The 18,963-nt window shown below is 39.5% G+C and overlaps 1 protein-coding gene and 1 non-coding gene across 3 annotated transcripts; one reads left to right on the forward strand and one right to left on the reverse strand.

Moving 5' to 3' along the window:
* Nucleotides 1-312: 312 nt before the first annotated feature.
* Nucleotides 313-18,898, forward strand: LOC105454961. Of its 2 annotated transcripts, XM_011697949.1 has the most exons (12): nucleotides 313-468; nucleotides 630-712; nucleotides 871-1,364; nucleotides 2,397-2,840; nucleotides 9,466-9,514; nucleotides 10,520-10,595; nucleotides 11,393-11,495; nucleotides 12,437-12,568; nucleotides 14,502-14,941; nucleotides 15,181-15,403; nucleotides 15,771-16,032; nucleotides 16,463-18,898. In XM_011697949.1, exons 6-12 carry the CDS (start codon nucleotides 10,521-10,523, stop codon nucleotides 17,091-17,093), a joined length of 1,866 nt encoding a protein of 621 aa, XP_011696251.1. In that variant the 5' UTR covers nucleotides 313-468; nucleotides 630-712; nucleotides 871-1,364; nucleotides 2,397-2,840; nucleotides 9,466-9,514; nucleotide 10,520; the 3' UTR covers nucleotides 17,094-18,898. The 2 variants fall into 2 exon arrangements, with proteins under 2 accessions (XP_011696251.1, XP_011696252.1); XM_011697950.1 differs by lacking the exon at nucleotides 2,397-2,840.
* Trnat-ugu lies at nucleotides 13,946-14,018 on the reverse strand. Its single transcript has one exon. It is a non-coding gene; the product is annotated as a tRNA-Thr (tRNA).
* Nucleotides 18,899-18,963: the final 65 nt, after the last annotated feature.

Consider the following 18,963-nt stretch of genomic DNA (forward strand, 5'->3'; position numbering starts at 1 on the left):
ATACATTTATATATAGCTATCAAGCGGATTGAAACAAGTTGTCACGTTAGTTGAAATTCAAAAGCAATAACATTTCCATTTCAAAACGCTCCTTCAATCGGCATTAATCTCGATGCTAACGAGTTCGCGAAACGAAGCGCAAAAGACGTAGATAATAGTTCATTTTCAATCGAGATTATTAAAATACGCAAAGTGGAATCTTCTGTTTAATAGTATGTACGTTAAACGTTTCAAGTGTTTGGCCTTGGTGTTGCCTTGGTGTTTGCTGCGGAATACAAGCGCGTCGAACGGCAAGGTCGTCGAACGCCAAGGCCGCCGAACGAACGCCTTGTTGTTACTCGCGCGAGGCTCGAGTCGGCAGCATGCCGCTCCGCGTGTCGCCGTGTTATCCATCGAAACGCGATTATTTCCCACGAACAATTAGCTCGATTATCATCCCGTGCAATTACACTTCCGCGATTGACGATGGTAAGTCTATCGACAATTCATCGATATGCAAGCATTTCGCGCGATTTATTAATTATGAAATGTTGTTTACGTGGACGAGCGGGATAATGATTTATTTAACAATAATTCGAATGCATCGAGTTTTGAAATATCCGCCGATTTAATTTGTTTGTCATTTTCAGAATGGAAACGCGGAGTCTAAATACGCTAAGCGCCTCGAAATATATCCCAGATAGCACAGAGAGAATTGAAAAAGAATTCGGTCGTATGTCATCAATTCTAAATTAATTTTCAGATGCAAAAAGAATTCTTTTTTTAGAAATTCTGATTGCGAATGTACGAATAAATTCTTTTTTAATTCTGTGCTATTGTTCTGGGTATTGTATATGCAATATTGAATTTTGATAGAAAATCGATTTTCAGATAATTGGATTTTAATTAAATCATTAATTTAACTTCATTAATCGTACTGTATTGCGCGAAATTAAAATATCAACGTTATTTTCTAATTTTTCGCTTATAAACGGAATATCGCGTATATACGAAACAGATCGACTGCGAGTCGAGCAGCACGGCGTGCTGAGCACGCGTTTGATTTAGCAAACCTTCGATTTGCAGCCTTCGATTTTGATCGTCGTGTTAATTTACCAGTTTTACGAATGTCGAGCGAATCGTGGAACCTCGCATTAGTTTCACAATCGCGTTTCGACGAGATTCCATCGTAATGTATATACTGTAAAGTGCGCGTGGCGTGAAATTAATGTCGGGAATGCCGTGCCGTGCGATTATCTTATTGTTAGTATATAATATGCGCGACAATTGGCCGAGTTTTCGCGAGTGTTATAAGTATATAATGAACGAATTTGAGAGGAGAAGGAAATCTGAGAGGCACTGGATAACAGCGGAGCAATCATGGGGTGAGTAAAAATTGATCGAAATGAGCGTTGAAAACGTTAACGTCTGTCTACGGTAACTAATTATAAAATATTGATTGATGATACACTGTCAAGATATCTGATAAATGATCTCCTTGGCTATAAATTACATAAACTTGAGCAAAAATAACGTACTGATATCGGAAAAAAAATAATAATAATCCCGGTTAAATTCCGATATTATGCATCCAATATTATGCACCTTCTTACCACGTATATAAACAAATAAAAATAGCATCGCGTATACTGTACATCGCGGTATAAGAAGATTAAAATAAGATCGCGAACTTAAAAAATAAATTCAGCCGTTAAAATAAAACGGCAGTAAATATGTGAGAAATATCCGAAAAAAAATCTAAATCTGCTCGTATATTTATTTAGATAATTAACATTCCTGCTGCTTCTTGTATAACTTCCCGCGTACACAAATATTTATGTCTTTAGATACTGAATTTCGCTGAATGCCCGAATACCTACGAATTATACGAAACTGTCATTCGCACGCTACCTGGCCGCGACAGGTGCATTTGATACGCCGCGGAATCGGCGGGTAAATACGCATATAACGGCGGGGCGGTATCGGACGCGCATAACCGACCGTCGAGAGAGAAGCGGAGGAAAGAGCGACCCCCCCGGCTAAAAGGACCCTTATCCTCTCACGGAGAGAGCGGAGAGAACAGAAGCGCTCCGCGATAATATATAACACACCATCGATCCGCCGACGGCGGTGGCGAGTGCGCACTGGGCCGGCGCGAGACGCTGCGCGCCGCGCGCCGCTCCGGCCGCGGGTTTTCGGCGTGGCCACCCCGTATAAAACCGTGACCGGGGTCACGGCGCGATACCAACAGGTGATGCCGAAGGAGGAGGAGGACACTCCCTCGAGCGGCATCTCGTCGAGCGTCTCCCACGGGTCCCGCCGCCACTGCCGCTGCCGCCGCCGCCGCCGACGACGACGACGACGACGACGGTGATTTAATATCGCTCTCTTTCTCTCTCTTTCTCTCTGGAGCCTAGGCGCTCGAGGAGGCCTCCCCGTATTGCCTCACGGACCATATTGCCGACCAACCGCAGGAAATCCCATCCAGCCGAAGGGAAAACTCGCTGCCACGGATAAACGCGCGGCGGTCGCATCCACTTTATATAGGGCTCGGGGCGGGATGCGGGAGGAAAATCGGGCGAGAAACGTCGACGAGACGAGACGACGAAGCGGCGAAAGTTTCGATCGGTCGATGATTTAGTGGGCAGGCCGTTTCATACAGTGCTATACCCTACCCGACTGCTGCGATTCTTCCCGACGCAGCTTCCCGCGCGCGTCCTCCTCCAGCCCCCGCGAGGAGCACCGACGTGCTGCACACTCGGGGATGTAGTTACGCGGTTGGCACGAGCGCGGGATCGACGGTGCGGGGACGAGTGATGCGATGATCGAGTGCACCCTTCCACGCGCTGGATTCTGACAAGGTGAGCGATTTTGAGATCTTCAGATGTAAGCGCGGCGGGCGAAGGCGTGCGTTCCTCGAAACGAACTGCGTACGACAGCCGAATCGAGCGAGTAAATCTTCGCAATATCCTTTAATTATACTCCGATACTGTCTCGAACTCCGACTGACTCCTGAATTTTGCTAAAAGAAAATTGTTGGAACTTGAAAGTCTCCGATCCGTTTCCCACCCACATACATATTTCTATTTCGACCTACCGCGCACTCTGGGCCCGCGTTTATCGAGTGGAAAATATCGACTGTGTAAATTGAAAATAAACCTTCCGAAAGCAACTCGAGAAAGTGTATTTGTAAAAATAGATTCGTACACGGTGGAGATACGAGAGCGGTGAAACTATACGATTGTGCGAAGATACGATCGAACGAACGGCGCGCGATGTAAGGCAATAACAGAAATTCTTTCCCCGAGATATAATGACATTCCATTGGTAGGAATACATTAAAAGTGTTTTGTGGGAATGCATAAAGGAATCCGAGGGGCCATTGTAGCCTGCAGACAGGATATTTCACTGTTCAACGGGCCGCGTGTATAACGGACATCTTCGCTTTATGTATATGAAATCATTGATTTCCTCTTGTCGCTCCGCATTCAGAGTCCGATTGCACGGCACTTCTGACTTATTAATAACCAAATCCCCCCAAGATTCCAATGCAGTTTTACTCCTCGGTTCGCTGGCCTCGATAAAGGCTGTCGAATGTATCGAATATAAATGACTCGAGATGCCGTGTGAAGATTCATCTCGGTCAGCACAGTTTCTTCGGCGACTGTCGCTATTTCTGAACGAGAGCAATCACGCACAAAGAGTACATTTCACTTTGAGTAGGTACAATCGCATCGGCACGAGCCGATCTAGAATGGAATAAATGCGTCAGTATCGATGCGTCGTGTATATTGAAAACTGCGTATACATTATTGAACACATTCAAGAGAAAGTTGCAGAAGGCGATTTCGTGAAGATCGCATCGCGTACGTAGCCAATGTTACGTTAAACGGTCTACGTGTCTGAAAAAAAAAAAAACGTCGCGAGAAGCGTCTCCTTACGATATAGAAAATTCGATTCGGTTTAATTATATCGCGCAAGCTGACGAAAGTGAAATGAGACGAAGCGAAGAAGAGAGAGACAGAGAGAGACACGGGCACGAGTATACAAATCGCCCTGGGTATCACCGTGTTTTCTTAGTTCGCCCGCGCAACACGTGTCGGAATAAAAATAAAGCGCCCGCGCGTCGATGTGCTCTCACGATGTACGGCGCCTAAAATTCCCTGAATTTATATCGCGCCGCGATATAAATCGTTGATTAGCGGTCGTGGCGTCTTCACCGCGCGGCAGTAACTTAATAGCACTGCGTGAAACTTTAGCGTGTGTGTGTGTGTGGGGGGGGGGGAAGGAGGCGACGTAGCGTTAATTTCACGATGAAGCTATGATTCGGGCGTCTGATCTCATCGGAAGCGGAGAGGAAAAGTCAAAGGTGGACGATCGTAATCGTCGTCGTCGTCGTCGTCGTCGCTCGGCTTCCTCCCGCGGAGGGCGCGAAACGTGAAACGACAAGGACATACTGTGACAACGGCGAGAGGTAGGATAGGTGAGCCGTGGTAATTTAAATAATTCTCTGAGTGGCCTTCTCTCTGCACGAGCTAAAAATTTTAGACGTTTCGGAGGACAGGTAGGAGAAATGTTTTAAAAGCACCTCTCGCGTTTACACAAAAGCGAGACGTATACACGGCGCGCAGAAGCGACATAAATAATTTAGCTTTATGTATACTATTCTACGGGGTGTAGTATATATAAAGATGATGTATATGCAGTATGTGAAAATGGCTGGAGATAAATGAAGTCGTGATGCGCGCCGACCGTACGCAAGGACTCCGCATCGGGGAAGATTGCATTACGGGGAGTAATTAAAAATGTAGATTTCAACGGCGAGGCAATAGCGATACCCCATTAAATCTCTCTCGCCGTGCGTGGTACTTTCACATTCATCCCGAAGCGACGCGCGGAACAGCTAACAGATAAATATGGATCTCTGGATAGGTATAATTATATAGAATACACTGTGCAAACAGCACGCTCTTTCGCTAAACATAGATACAATCTTCTTTTTACGAATCCGTTATTAATACAACGCGATAAAAATTTCACTAATATCGATTGAGGGGTCGCTCGTTTTTCTTTTTTCTTTTTTTTTTAGGTCAATTACAAGGATTTTCCTTTAACATAAATTCCATTTGAAACTCCATTAGAGCGAGAGAAACGTTCGACGTTGATTACATCGATATCCGTAACGGCGTAGGCCGTGTATTGGAAGCTTTTTATCCCGTTCTTTTCGTGAACACTCGGCGTGAATACCGGGTGGTTTGCTTCGACATAGCTCAAAGGGTTAAATATAGACCGCGACCTCTCCATATATGATATTTGCGCGATATTAAGGAATGAGAATATACTTATAAGACTTTGCGGTGAATTTACATGATATGGCGATGCTGTAAGAACGTAATAAAAAAAAAAACGTCGTCCGCACAACTGGCGCTCGATACGCAAAAAAGTTGCGAGTAATATCGAAAGAGTTCTTCGCGACAATCTTCCGTAATATGCTAAAGAGAAACGCACCGCTCGAGTGCTTTCAAGCGTCAACTTTCAGAAGTCCGGATAATATTCGGGGGGAAAAAATCACTCGCGAGAGATCTACGCACGAGTTCGATAGAAGGCCTCGTATACGGCAACGAACGGTTTGGAAAACCGATCGGAAAACCCCCGGGGAAAACTCGGCGTTTTCCCCGCGATGCATTATTCAAACGAACCATTCGGTGGATCGGAAGTCGGGCTTTGATTGGACAAGGAAGACACGCGGTCGTACGACGAAAGGTCGTGGTTATGCAAATGGCACATTCCAAGCCGAGTCCGGTTGTTATGGTAACCAATCCGCTGCACAGGCATCGGAATTCATTATTTAGCTCGGTAACGCCGGGGACCCGCTCGCGTACGTGAAACGCGGGCACAGGTGTCAGATTTTAATAATCCAGACGGATGTGTGGGCAACGCGAGAAGGGCTGTACACGCACGAGGCTGCTGCTGGCGTCGAAGATACTCACAGACGTCGCGTCGCCTGAAATCGCGGATAATTCGATCGCCTCGTAATTCGCGTCCCTCCACGAGGGGAATAAATCACGCTCTCTCTCTCCGGTGCTAACCGTGTATGCCGTGTGATAAAATCGATATTTACCTACCCCGACTCGACCGCCCCTAAATGATTTACGTGCGTACGCGGTAAGAATCGAATAGAAGAAACGGCGAATTTATTAAGGGAAGGGGACAGTCGCGAGAGATATAAGAAGGCAGTTTCGGGGGAAAAGATTTACGAAGGTGTCTCCCCCCCTCCTCCTAAACTTATTGCGTCTTCTATCTTTACCCCCTGGTAACATATGTAGCCGTAATCAAAATTCTGATTTGAATAAAATGCGAATAAACATGTGGATTCCACTCCCCCCTCCCCCCCCCCCTCGACTTGGTCAATGTTGCGGGTAAAAGTAAAAATTGTAAATTCAAGAGCACTCGTATTTAGAAACAACCGCTTGAGAAAACATACACGGCGCCAATGTAACTCTATCAGTTAGTATTCTCCGATAAATACGAGAATTCTATTCTTGCTCGGTGGAAACTTTCATATAGAAGATCTTGTCAGATGATGGGGAAACTTAATGATAATAGACGGCCATCTTAGTTATAATAATATACACGTGAATCTCAAACTTCGAAGTCCACTGGAAATCGGCCAGCGAATTGTATTTTATAATTACACTTTGGGAGTTTAATTCTTCCAAATCTTTTTATCCCCGAGCGCTTATAACTCTCTCTGAAACTTGGTTTTTCTAAGTTTGAACCTTTACCTCTTGCGATGCCGGAAAGTTGCGCGATAAATCCAGGATATTCTGTATTTATACAATTCTCGTTGTACAATTCTGTATTTCATATACAATTCTCGTTCCATAAAAGAATCAAAGTCCAGTTTGAAGTTAATAATCTCTCGACGAAATCTTTTTTAAGAGATCTAATTTGTGTCTATCAAAATAGGACAAAATCTTAATAAATTTATTGCTCAATAAAAATTTATTGCTTAATAAATTTATTTATATTTACAAAAAAAAAGTGCGCACTATTTTTAAACGAAAAGAAGCTGATTCATCAGGACTGCCGAGGGATCTACGGTAGCATCTCGCACGTTATATATAGATCAATCCAATTTAGGGTCTTGAAAACGCCATAACGTGTGGAATGTTCTCCTGAATTGAGCGCTACGCCGTGCGGAATGAAGTGCGAGAAGCAATCCGGCGGAAAGCAGTTTCTCGGGGAAGCCCGTCGAATCGAATCGCTCCGAAATAGCAGAGTAGAGTTCGCGCAACGTGCAACTTAAGTAGACTTGTGTGCACGTGCTCTTGTTAGATAGACAAGGAACAAGGGCGCGATTGTATCGTTAAATCGCTACTATTCATCATCCAGCACGTGATTTCGTGTTGTATCTAACGCGAACGCGATACGCGGATCTCCGCCGTCGAAAAGCATCGTTGTATCGCGTATACGTGACGTATATCGTCTCGAATGTTTTCAATTAAATCGTAGTTTAATTAAATTGCATCGATACAAAATCATTTTATTTTTTTCTATCTATACATTCGTCAATTTCTTTTTTCTTCTTTTTTTGCGTGAAATGTACATTTCGCTTGCGTAATTCTTTCCGCGGAGAGAGAGAGAGAGAGGCGGATATTTACGCTGTAAATGTCAATTTTTGAACTCATTTTTCGCGAGGAAAAATAGGTCACCGAAAATTATGTAAATAAAGCTCCTGCTCGAAACGATTTCACTGAACGAGAAAAACAGATTTAGGAATATACATATATAGACATCTACTCTGACATTAGTGAGAGATCTCGATGGGTATTCGAAATAAGAGGAGGCTTACAACCGCTAGGAGAGAGCCTGTCGGGCGAAAATGGCAAACTTTCGAGACGTTAAAGAAGGATCGCCGCCGCAACTGTAAAAGAGGGATTTGAATCGATAGGACGCGCGGCGAAGTTTCGACGTTGAAAGACGAAATACAGGGAGAGGCACTGGCGCACACGAACAATGGTACTTGCGCCGCGTTTCGCCATACACGAGCCGGTGCACACCGGCGACGCAGTCAGATAATTCTCACGTACACATTGTGCGCGGTTCCGAGTGGCGTATGCGTGTCCAGACAGTGGTACGGTGATGTACACGAACGAACGTCGGTGTGTGTTGAAAAGCGCACCCGACTCGTACTCGTTGTGCGCGAACGTCAAATTAAAACGACGTCACGGACGATGCTGCGCGACAAAACGTGACGAGAGATCGTACATAATGCCGCGAGTTTGGAATTGCTAATTAAGGAACTTGCGCATTATTACATTCTTCGTTCATTGCAAATCGAACGTTATTTCAAGTCAATTAAAAGAAATGTAAATGGAAATAAAATACAAATTTTGAACCTTAGTCTATTTTGACTGTAATCTGTGCGTGTGTAAAAGTAGTAAAAGTAACACGGCGTTCGTCCTTCAGTGCCTTTTTAATTTCTTTTTTAACGATTTTATCTTTTTTTTTTTTTCATAATACTTAAAGCAAATTAAATCAATAAAATAATACCATCAATAAAATCAGATCAATAAAAGGCCATATGTGCCAAAACTAACTATTTAATGTTTCAATAGAATATTCGTTAAACGATAAAATAAACAGATGTTTCGACCCTTATCGAATCATTTTCAATGTTTAAACAACAATAAATGAACTAAATCACATAAATTAAAATAAAACGTCTGAACGTAATTAAAATTTTAAAAGTATAAAATTTTAATTACTTAAAGCAAAATTATGTATTGACTCGTATTTATAATAGAAATAACATAAAAATTAGAAGGCATAAAAGCCAATAAAATAAGCGAACAAGAGACGTTTTAACATATTCATATAATTCAATTCGATTACATTAAAGCGGGACGGTTTCGACTTTACGAATTGTAAGTCCTCTTCAGCCGCAAATGCAAAATTCAATAATATGTTACATTACTTTCGGAAATCACTTTGGCAGTTTGGTTCAGTTATATTGATGGGTCAGAGCCAATCTGGAAATGTATGACAACTATACTTTAGTTGTCACAAAGACGGTGACCAAAAAAGATATCTTATTGTTAGTGATGGAATCTATATCTTCAGATTATCTCTGACCCATCGATATAATTGAACAATTAACAAAGATGAAAAAAAAAGTATGTAACGATGATTTCAGGCAACAATTTTAATTTAATTTACGGTAAGCGGTTTTAATTTAAATATTAGACACTATGAACAATTTACACTTGGTAAAAAAACGTCACGTGTTTTCCGATTAAAATTAATGTAATATAATAATGAATTTTGCATTTGCGACTGAAGTAGACTTTAATAGAATCGAAACATCCCGTTTTAATATTATCAAATTAAATTATATTACAACATCTCTTGTTCGCTTGTTTTTTTTTGGTCTCTATTCCTTCTAGTTTCTGTTTCGTAATACTTAGTTGAAAACATTTACAGAATCTGGGATCGTATGTTTCTGAGGCCTAAGGATCTGGAAAACGTGAGGGTAAGCAATCTAAAGTTAATGCCTAGCAACTTAACGTTTAGATAAATTCAGCCCCTCAGTAAAAAAACCAAGAGGTTTTAAATCAGACGTAATTTACGTAGTCTACAAAAGTTTATTAAAGAATCACTCGTTTTTTTTTTATTGCTACCGTTCTATTATTACTACTAATTGAGATCAAAGTTAAAAAAAAGTTTATCGGACGTCATGAATACGTAGGTGTGAAATTTTTAGCAAAAAGGTCGGATTTCTTATAAAGGCTTCTAAGATTTCTTACAGAATATCGATATCTCAATGCCACTAATGTCAAATAGTATAAAAATAGATGGACTTATAATATCTTTATGTCGAACACATGTTATTCATCGTAGTATAAATATTCATCTTAGCCATTTCTATTGTCGATTTATATCTTTTTTAAGCAACGTGATGTAATTACGTTACATGTTAATACAATAATAAATTTCAAACGAGAAAGTTAAACATTGTATCACATTACAAATCTGATTAAGTTATGATAAAAGATAGATTAAACTTTTTTTATTGGAGAATTATTACAATGTATCTAAATATTAGATATAATTATCTTTCTCATTTCTTTGACTTCAGAAATATGTACACTAGCGAAAAGAATTTTTTATGAAAACTGATGTGCATGTAAATGGAACATTAGTTATCGAAAACTATTTGAATTTTTATATAAAAGAACGATGAATAAATAAGATTTGTACGTGGGTCTGACATTTGTTATATTAAAAGATTTCTGAGATATATTAACAAGCCATATTACAGTAGTCTGTTTTATTATCACGGTAACTCATTATGTCAAAGCAAAAGCACTTTTATGTATAGCTTAATAATTCATGACTTTCATAAAAATTAGAAATATAATGTAATTTATATTAATTTTATTTCAACGACATACCATCAAACTTGGAAACTTAAACTTCTCTCTTTCCTCCTGCGTTTCAATATTACAATAAAACATTTGTTCTTACGAGCACACAGGATGCCACAGGGAAGCATTCAATGGCAGGGGACGCAGAGAAGAGCCTGCGGGCCTGGGGCTAATTGGAACGTGCAGGTACATTCTCATCGCTTACAAAAATTCAAAGTATTGATTATAGTGATTACATACCGTATCAGCGGAGCTGATTTTTCTCTTTATCAGTCTCGTTAGTTATAATTATTAGGGAGTAGATCGATCGGCAAGAACGTCAGCCGTAGGGGGAGAGGGAGAAAGAGAGAGAGAGAGAGAGAGAGAAACTCCAATAATGTGCATATGTAGAGCATGTACGTAGCTACAACATATATCCGTACTTTAATCATCTCTAGCACGTTTACAAATTTCGCCTGCAGAAATTATTTCCGATGCAGAAATCCGCCTCGGCGGGAAGTATATACGCAGATTTCATGCGAACAAAGGCAAACTATAATTGTTAGCTAACAATTATTGTATTATCGCTGCTGGGAAAGGAGATTACCTGTCGCTCTCTGCTAATGATATCTGCGCACGAATCTATAAATATTTAGAGCTGTATTCTCTCACAAAACGACACTACACTCGTAGAACGAATTTTTTTCTATACATTTTCTCTAATTAGTCTGTGACAAAATTAATTATATCCTAGCGCTATACTATCACTATGCAAATAATTTAGACAAATGCTAAACGTAAGAGATACGTCGCTCCCGCGGTTACCAGCACCGAGAAACGTTGCTATGCCGTTACACCGTAATGTAACATCGTATAAAATCGTTAACTGGTTGAATTTAACGTCCGCCGTGTTAAACGACGGACGTTCGTCCGCTGAGTAAACTGACTGGACCACCCACCGTCCAGGTTTATTAACTGTTAACGACGGCAATTAAATCGAACAGGTGGTGAGAGGCAAGGTGACAACGCGGTGCTTGTGGCACGCCTGCAAAGCTCTCGGAATTGGGCTGCTGCTAATGCTTTTAGGAGCTTGCATGGCGACCATAGGTGAGTAGAACTACGTAAATTAAACATCGGGGTCTAATGCCGACGAGCGACTATTCCGCCTTGGCCTCTAAGCCACTAACCGCTTAGAGTTTGGAGGCATTTGCGAAGAGCACTTTGGAAGGATCAATCTCAAGGGATCAATCCCTTGCAAATCGATTCTTTGTAGTTCATATCTCTTTGTAATTCCTCATATTTAAGTAAACTTCACAAAGAAAAATTTTATTTGATGGATCACTATTTGCGATAACGAGAAAATAACTGGAGCAACTTGTGTGTAAAAACATTCTTAATATAAAACAATTAAATTTTATCTTTATATGTGGAGTGCAAAGAGATATTCTTTTTTTTTAAGCTTGCAATCTGCTTATGCCTACGTGCATGAAACGAAAATTTAAATTTCAAATTTATATTATTTTTAAAAACAATTCCACTCTATATCAACACAAATAGTCACTTTCAAATATCTGACAGAATATGGAATAACTCACAATATCCAGATTTAACACAAGACTGTTACAGGATGTTTAGCTAATTTTTTTTTAATCTAAAAAAATATATCTCCATCGAATATTTATGTCACGTTGAAAAGAAGTAAGCGAAAATACGACATAACGGAACGAGGGACAAAGTTTGCTGGGGGAATATTTTCTCTCTTAATATATGCAGTATTATATAAGAGGCAATTCACTTCGATGTAAAACAACTCATGGTTAGCATTTCATAAATTAACATTATTAATTTAAATTTAACTTTTTATTTTTATTAATTTCAATTGTGTAATTTATATCTTTGTAACGCGTGTTAAGCGCAAAGTATCGTATTATAACGTTTAAATCTACATCTTTCTGCTATCTATTCTACTTTTCTCATTCCGTTATGTCCTATCGTTGCATACACGTGTGATAGAGAATATAAAACATTTCTCTTGTTTCGTCCAATAGGATATTACGCGGATCAGCTGTCGGTGGCGCAAGAGATCAGAGGTAATATCACGGTAAAGGTGAAGAACGAGTCACGCGGGTTTCACCTGAATAATCTGAGCTACGCCGGCCCGGTCGTTATGGGTCTAGGAGGTAATAGTAACATATATTGCAAAATTTACGAGCGTGATACACTTGTTCGGCCGAGCGAGTTACACGACACTGATCTCCTTGAAACGGTAACTGCGCGATAATAGATAGGTGCACTGGCGCAAAATGCACATAAACGTACCCCGTATGATGCATGTCTATATACATATATTTATAGATAATAGCACGTAATGTTACGTCATATTGAACGTATATATCAAGGAACATTACCTTAAAAAAGTAACATTACTGTTACCCTTATTTTTTGTAAAAAGTTCATAAATTCGTTACCATTACTCGTTGCTGATTTAAAAAAATAATGCGTTACCATTACTTGAAAAGTAACAATTTATTACCTTTTCGTTATTTTTTTGTAATACTTTTGTAATAATATAAAAAAGTTTAATTAGATTTTTAATTTATATTAATTATTTGATAATCATTATTAATGTAGAATGTTATATTACGAAATATAAAATACAAAATATTTTTTAAAAAGTAAATTAAAAATGTTATAAAATAAAAAAATAAAAGTATAAAAAAGTAACAATGAAAGTAACAGCAAATTCGTTATTACAAAAATGTAACGAGATTAGTGTTACCATTACAGATCGAGAAAAATAACGATTGTTATGAAAAAAAAGTAATGAAAACAGTAATGGCGCTATACGTAACGCGTTATTTTCCAAACCTGGATATTGATACATCCATTACATAATATGATGTAATAAAATTGTAAAAATTGAAGAACTTTTTGTAAACTAGTCTTTTTAAAAATTAAGGTGATTTTATCGAGCAAGTCCCAGTCAAAAGTTAGTCCCTCCATGTGATTAATAATTCAATAAAGACAAACGTAATTCAATAAAAATATTTCGCATAACTGTACATACGTATATGCGATTGTGTGACGTTTATGTGACAACGTCACACTATCTAGTTGGCGTTAAGCGATAAAACCACCTTAATATTTTCTTTAAATTAAAATTTACACACACAAATTTAATAATTTTCTCTTTACATATATATGTGTGTGTGTGTGTGTACATATAGATATAAAATCAATATTTAACACATATACGATACCACGTCGAAGATATTATTAATTTCATAAATGCACCTTCCGTGTTTTGATTCACATTGACATATACGACCAAAGACAGAGTTATGAGATAGACTCTAAAAGAAAAAAAATTGCAAAAACGCACAAACGTGTGGTTTTGCACGAACAAATGCGGAGATCGAAAATAGCTACAAAATAAAAGCATCGAATAATGTAACGGATGTAGGGCAGAAAATTGCAGGCGAAACGCGAAAAATGCGCAATATAGTGCAGCACCGCACGAACGAGTCCACTCGATAGAAACTACAAAAAAAAATCATTGCCCCCAGAGAGATTTGAACTCTCGACCCCTGGTTTACAAGACCAGTGCTCTAACCCCTGAGCTATGGAGGCTCACGCTCGGTTATCGGCGAGCAGTCTCAGTATACAAGCTCCACGTAGATTTTATCTTATCTACTTGCCTTTAATCACGTTTGTATCGAACGGGAACATATTTTAGAATGTTCTAAATCGTGTTTTCCACTAATTCGCATACAATATCAAGTTTTAACAATCTTAAGAAAAAAAGGAAGATAAAATATAATTTCGCAATGATTAAATTAAATAATCAGATATATACGAAAATTACGCGTCGTAGTTAAAATACAACCGCCATTGCAACGAAATAAAACCTCGTATAATATTACATTATACCTTGAATTATTAAATAAATTGTTCAATTATGCTAAGTGTACTTTGCCCAAGATTGCGTTAACATTAACGTACATTCCATTATTAACGACTGCGAAATCGCAGCAAAGTTCAATAATGATATGTAAATATACGTAGTGTAAAATTTAACATTATGTCGCAATACAAAATAACGATACTTTCCAGGCTTTATTGTGGTAGCTGCCTGCGTGATGACTTTCGAAGCGCGTGACAGCGCGGCCAAGGTGGTGCCGGCTCGCTACCGCTTCAACCAGACGTCAACGATAAGGAGTTCGAAGAGCCAGCGCAACAGAAGATCGACATCGAGTCAGACGACAAAGTGGGACCACCAGCTGGGCCTGTTCAGGGTGAACCGCAGCCCGAGCCCCAGTACGCACGAGGTCTCCAGGAAACAGCTGACGGCGGAGTTCATGCAGTTCTCAAAGGATCTGCAGGAGAAAGGCGTGGCGCACTCCATAAAGAAGAGCCCGAGCGCACCAACGTTGATCGACAAGAAGTCGCCGCGTCGGAGATCGCCTAAATACGCGGGCTGCTCGCTACTTAATCCAGAGCTGCTGCAGAGACACGCTCTTTCGGTCGACAATCCGAGCTACAGTCCGCATCAGGTAATTAAAAAAGAAAGAAAGAAAAACGTCTTGTAGAAGAAACAGAATCTTTCGCAACTAACTTAATTAATTAATTTAATATTAGCTGTGTCATTTCTTTTAATTAAACGAAAGGAGATAAATACTATATATTTTGTATGATGTAAATTTTAATGATGACAAATTCTAACGGTCTCTTCTGTCTCAATGATTATATAACTGAAAACCAATAGTAAGACTTTTTTTTCGATAATTAATAGGTCAGCAGAGAAAGTCTGGAGCATCAAAAGAGCGGTAGTCAAGCCTCAATGGCGATGGATCTGCATATTCCGAACAAAGGTCCCGTTACGCTCAAAGTGAAGGACCGATCCGACACAGCCAGACGACATCAGCTGCTTCGTCAAACAAAAGTGGAAGACGTCGAGGAAGTCGATGAGGCTACGCGACCACCGCCGACTCTCGTGCACTCGCCTAAATTGCCAGGTGGCTATGAATAAATGATTTAAAACATGTGATCACTCAAATATGTAAGATCATCACTGTGAGCGTCACTAACAGATACATAAGATATATTAAAAATGTTCAAATGAAAAAAAAATAGCTATATCATTTAGTTAAAAAAAAAAAAAAAACTACGAAACTACGAAAATTAAATTCATTCTGTCTGCACGAAATGCCTGCTGTAATGCATGGTAAACTTTATTCGAGCAACCGGAGTCCGGATCTTATCACTTTTGTGGACCAAGAAGATGATTGCCTTCCGTTTATGCCAGACAAGGAGGTTGCCCGGATAAGCGTTAAAAAAATGTCTACATGTCTAAATACCAATAATCATGAACATCTCGATCAGGTGCCTATTGCAGATATCCAGACGACTTCGTGCCAAGAAAAAGAAATTCGATAGATCTGAGATTGTTGGAAGAGTTGACGGTGGTGTCGAAAGAATTTAGTAAGGCCTCGCCACGTGACTTCCGCAAAATCTCCTCGCCAAACTTCCGTAAAATGTCGTTCGACAGAATCGGCGGTGATCGTCGCTTCGACAGAACGATGGGACATCGAAAAGCTAGCCTCGAGTTCCGAAGAAGTCCGGACTTTCGAAGAGGAGACTACAGGTAGCGAAGAATTTCAGATCAAATTTTACAATTTACTTTTTTTATATTTTACTTTATCTATTTTATTGGTATTTATTTCACGGTTATTTTTGGTCTTTCTATCGTTAACGTGTTATTCGCGGAATAGCTACCTACATTCTACAATCGTGAATTTTAATTTATTGCAATCTTAAACTAATGGTAGTAACAAAATCAAACTTTATTTTAGATAAAAAATAAATTTATAAATTTAAATTAAAAGATAAATAAATTATCTATAAATATTTTTTTTAAGATTATACAAGGTCGCAATTTAATGCGAAGCTTTATTTATTTAATTTGTAAGACTGTATGTTAGAAGACGTCTATATTACAATATTTAATCACTCTAACGCATTTTTATTTGTCAAAAGACAACCGATCAAAATTTTCCTTCTAACTGAATTTACAGGAAACTCTCGGTAGACAGATTCAGCGTCGATTGTACCCGATACATGTTCGACGAGGCAGAGATGAAGCCACGAGCGAGCAGCGGGGAGAGCCTGCGAAGGCAATCGCGTCATCATCCTAAGCTACATCATTCCAGATCGGACGACAACAGGCGGCGATCCTTCGACAGGCACACGAAGGATCCGCAGTCGAGTCGACACTCCCTGAACACTCAGGTCGTCATGGAGAGCTCCGTGTGCGATTGCGAGCCGAAATACTTCACGACGGTGTCCCTTGACACTGAGGAGAGCCGCGGCGACAATTCCGACGAGAGCCACGTGGTGGACATCGAGGAGACGAACCTCAGCGCTCGGTCGTCCGAGGGGCACGCGGAGGGTGACATGCTGCTCGAGGAGCCGGAATTGGAGAACCTCACGGAGATCGACGTGGAGAGCTCCGGGGACGATCTCGACGACGAAGGGAAGACCGAGTCGCGCAGATCGGCAAGCGAGAGGACTACCGACACGACGATAGAAAATCCCATGATTATCGCCGACGACAAGGACCCGCAGACGACAGTCGAGGAAGCGCACAATTCGGAGCAGACCGAGAAACACGAGACGACTCTGTACATAGAAGATGACGAAGTGTGAAGAATGAAGGAGGATTTTCGAGAATTTAACGACGTACCTCAGGCCATCCTGGGGGATGAAATAACGACGACGTTTGCGAAGCATGGAAAATCCATGGTGTTCAACATTGCTGGCAATGTTTCTTCGCAAATGTGAGAGGACCACGCAAGGATTCAGTGATGACTGTCTATCGATCGCGAAATCGTCTTCGAACGCGACGTTACGTCGTGAAACATGCTCAACGACTTAACACACACACACACATACACACACGGCATAAATAAATAAATAAAAAAAATAAAGAAACCGAGATCACGTACGAATTGCGTTTTGTAACGAGACAATCATTTTTTATCGGCATCTCGCTCTGCCCTTCGCGCAAGGGTAACGTGGGTGTACAACATTCGCCACACTGATGACAAATAATTGTTATCCAACAAATTTTGACGTAGCGCGTAGACGGTAATAGACCTAACGTAATAAAGTATAAGATTCGTTGAAACGCAAACGTGATTAAACCATACCAAAGAGAAGTTTTTTGTACTTACGGGAAAATATAACGTTCGCCTGTAAATACGTTTGTCGGATCAACCCGTTCGAGCGTTTGTGTCTCTCTGACGACAAAGTCAGAGGCATATATGTTGCGCCATTCAAAGTGAATCTTGTCTGGTAGAAAACGTTATTAGAATACAAAGTGTCTCAGCGCGTTTATTCTCAGCTCTTAATAAAAAAAAAATAATAATTGCGTTCATTTGACGAAAAAATTATTTCTCAATGATAATTCAATTTTGTTGTTGGATTGCCGAAAAAATTTCAAGTGCACTTCATTTTAAGATACATAGAATTTCAATTTATTTCAAATCTACCAAAGAGCATTCACGCAGCTGGAGTATAAAGGACGCAGTAAAATATGCGGTGAACCCTATACATGTACATGAATATTTACGAAGATTGGCGATGTTTTGGCGAGGAAAGGAAATCTGTGAGGAATATATTAGCCCCGTAACTGTGTTTATATATACGCATACGTTACTCTTTACACAAGATTCATGCATTTATATGGCACAATTTTCTCATACGAAAAGCAGAACGTTGTAATCTCCTCGACATGAATAGATTTGAGAACCGATGTAAGAGAGACATTTTAAAAAGGATACGAGCCAAAGTAAGTTACACTAGATAACAAAATGCAGTGAAAATTTTTTTATATTACGAATGCATTATTCCCTTCTTTTACTCATTTATTCTACATTTTTAGTTTCCTCGCGTGTATTTCTACGCTTTATATTTCCATTATATGTACATTATTCATTCCCTCGTGCTTTAAAAATATTGATTCGTATCCTTTTTAAATATTCAATGGATTTGATGTAGTTTTCTTAGCAATAAGAGAGATCCAATAACTTTCACATGAGATCCATAAAATATTCGAAGAAAATTTTGATTAATATTAATTCATCCGTTACAATGAATTTAATATTAACTGTCCAACATTGTGTATATTTTCCAGAGTTGTCACATACGATTAATTACATACTTTGACTGAAAACTACATTTGTTGTTTATAAAGTAAAGGAAGATAAAAAATTAATTAATCTTGAAAATCATATAAAATATTTTTGGATTTCAAAAGCAATTCTTGCTTATTCATATTGCATATAAAATTCTTTTCAGATATTTTTTGTAATATAAAAATATTGAATGAAAAAAATTCTAACGCAAGTTGTTTTTACAAAATTGAATCTTTGCAGAATTCTATTTTGTATTTTCCATTTTACGTTTCAGAACATGCTATTTGTAAAGAAACAATATACGTAAGTAGCGTTTCTCTCTCTTGCTTTCCTTCCTCCCTCCCCCCCTCTCTCTCTCTCTCTCTCTCTCTCTCTCTCTC

This window comes from Wasmannia auropunctata, unplaced genomic scaffold (genome assembly GCF_000956235.1).
Source record: "Wasmannia auropunctata unplaced genomic scaffold, wasmannia.A_1.0 LD335965.1, whole genome shotgun sequence".
NCBI lineage: Eukaryota > Metazoa > Arthropoda > Insecta > Hymenoptera > Formicidae > Wasmannia > Wasmannia auropunctata.

Excerpts from the sequence above, each read along its gene's own strand:
- LOC105454961 (XM_011697949.1), top strand. The coding sequence starts at position 10,521 with ATGCCACAGGGAAGCATTCAATGGCAGGGGACGCAGAGAAGAGCCTGC. Across the intron at positions 12,569-14,501 it reads GGTCGTTATGGGTCTAGGAG|GCTTTATTGTGGTAGCTGCC; the intron begins GTAATAGTAACA and ends GATACTTTCCAG. Across the intron at positions 16,033-16,462 it reads TTTCGAAGAGGAGACTACAG|GAAACTCTCGGTAGACAGAT; the intron begins GTAGCGAAGAAT and ends CTGAATTTACAG.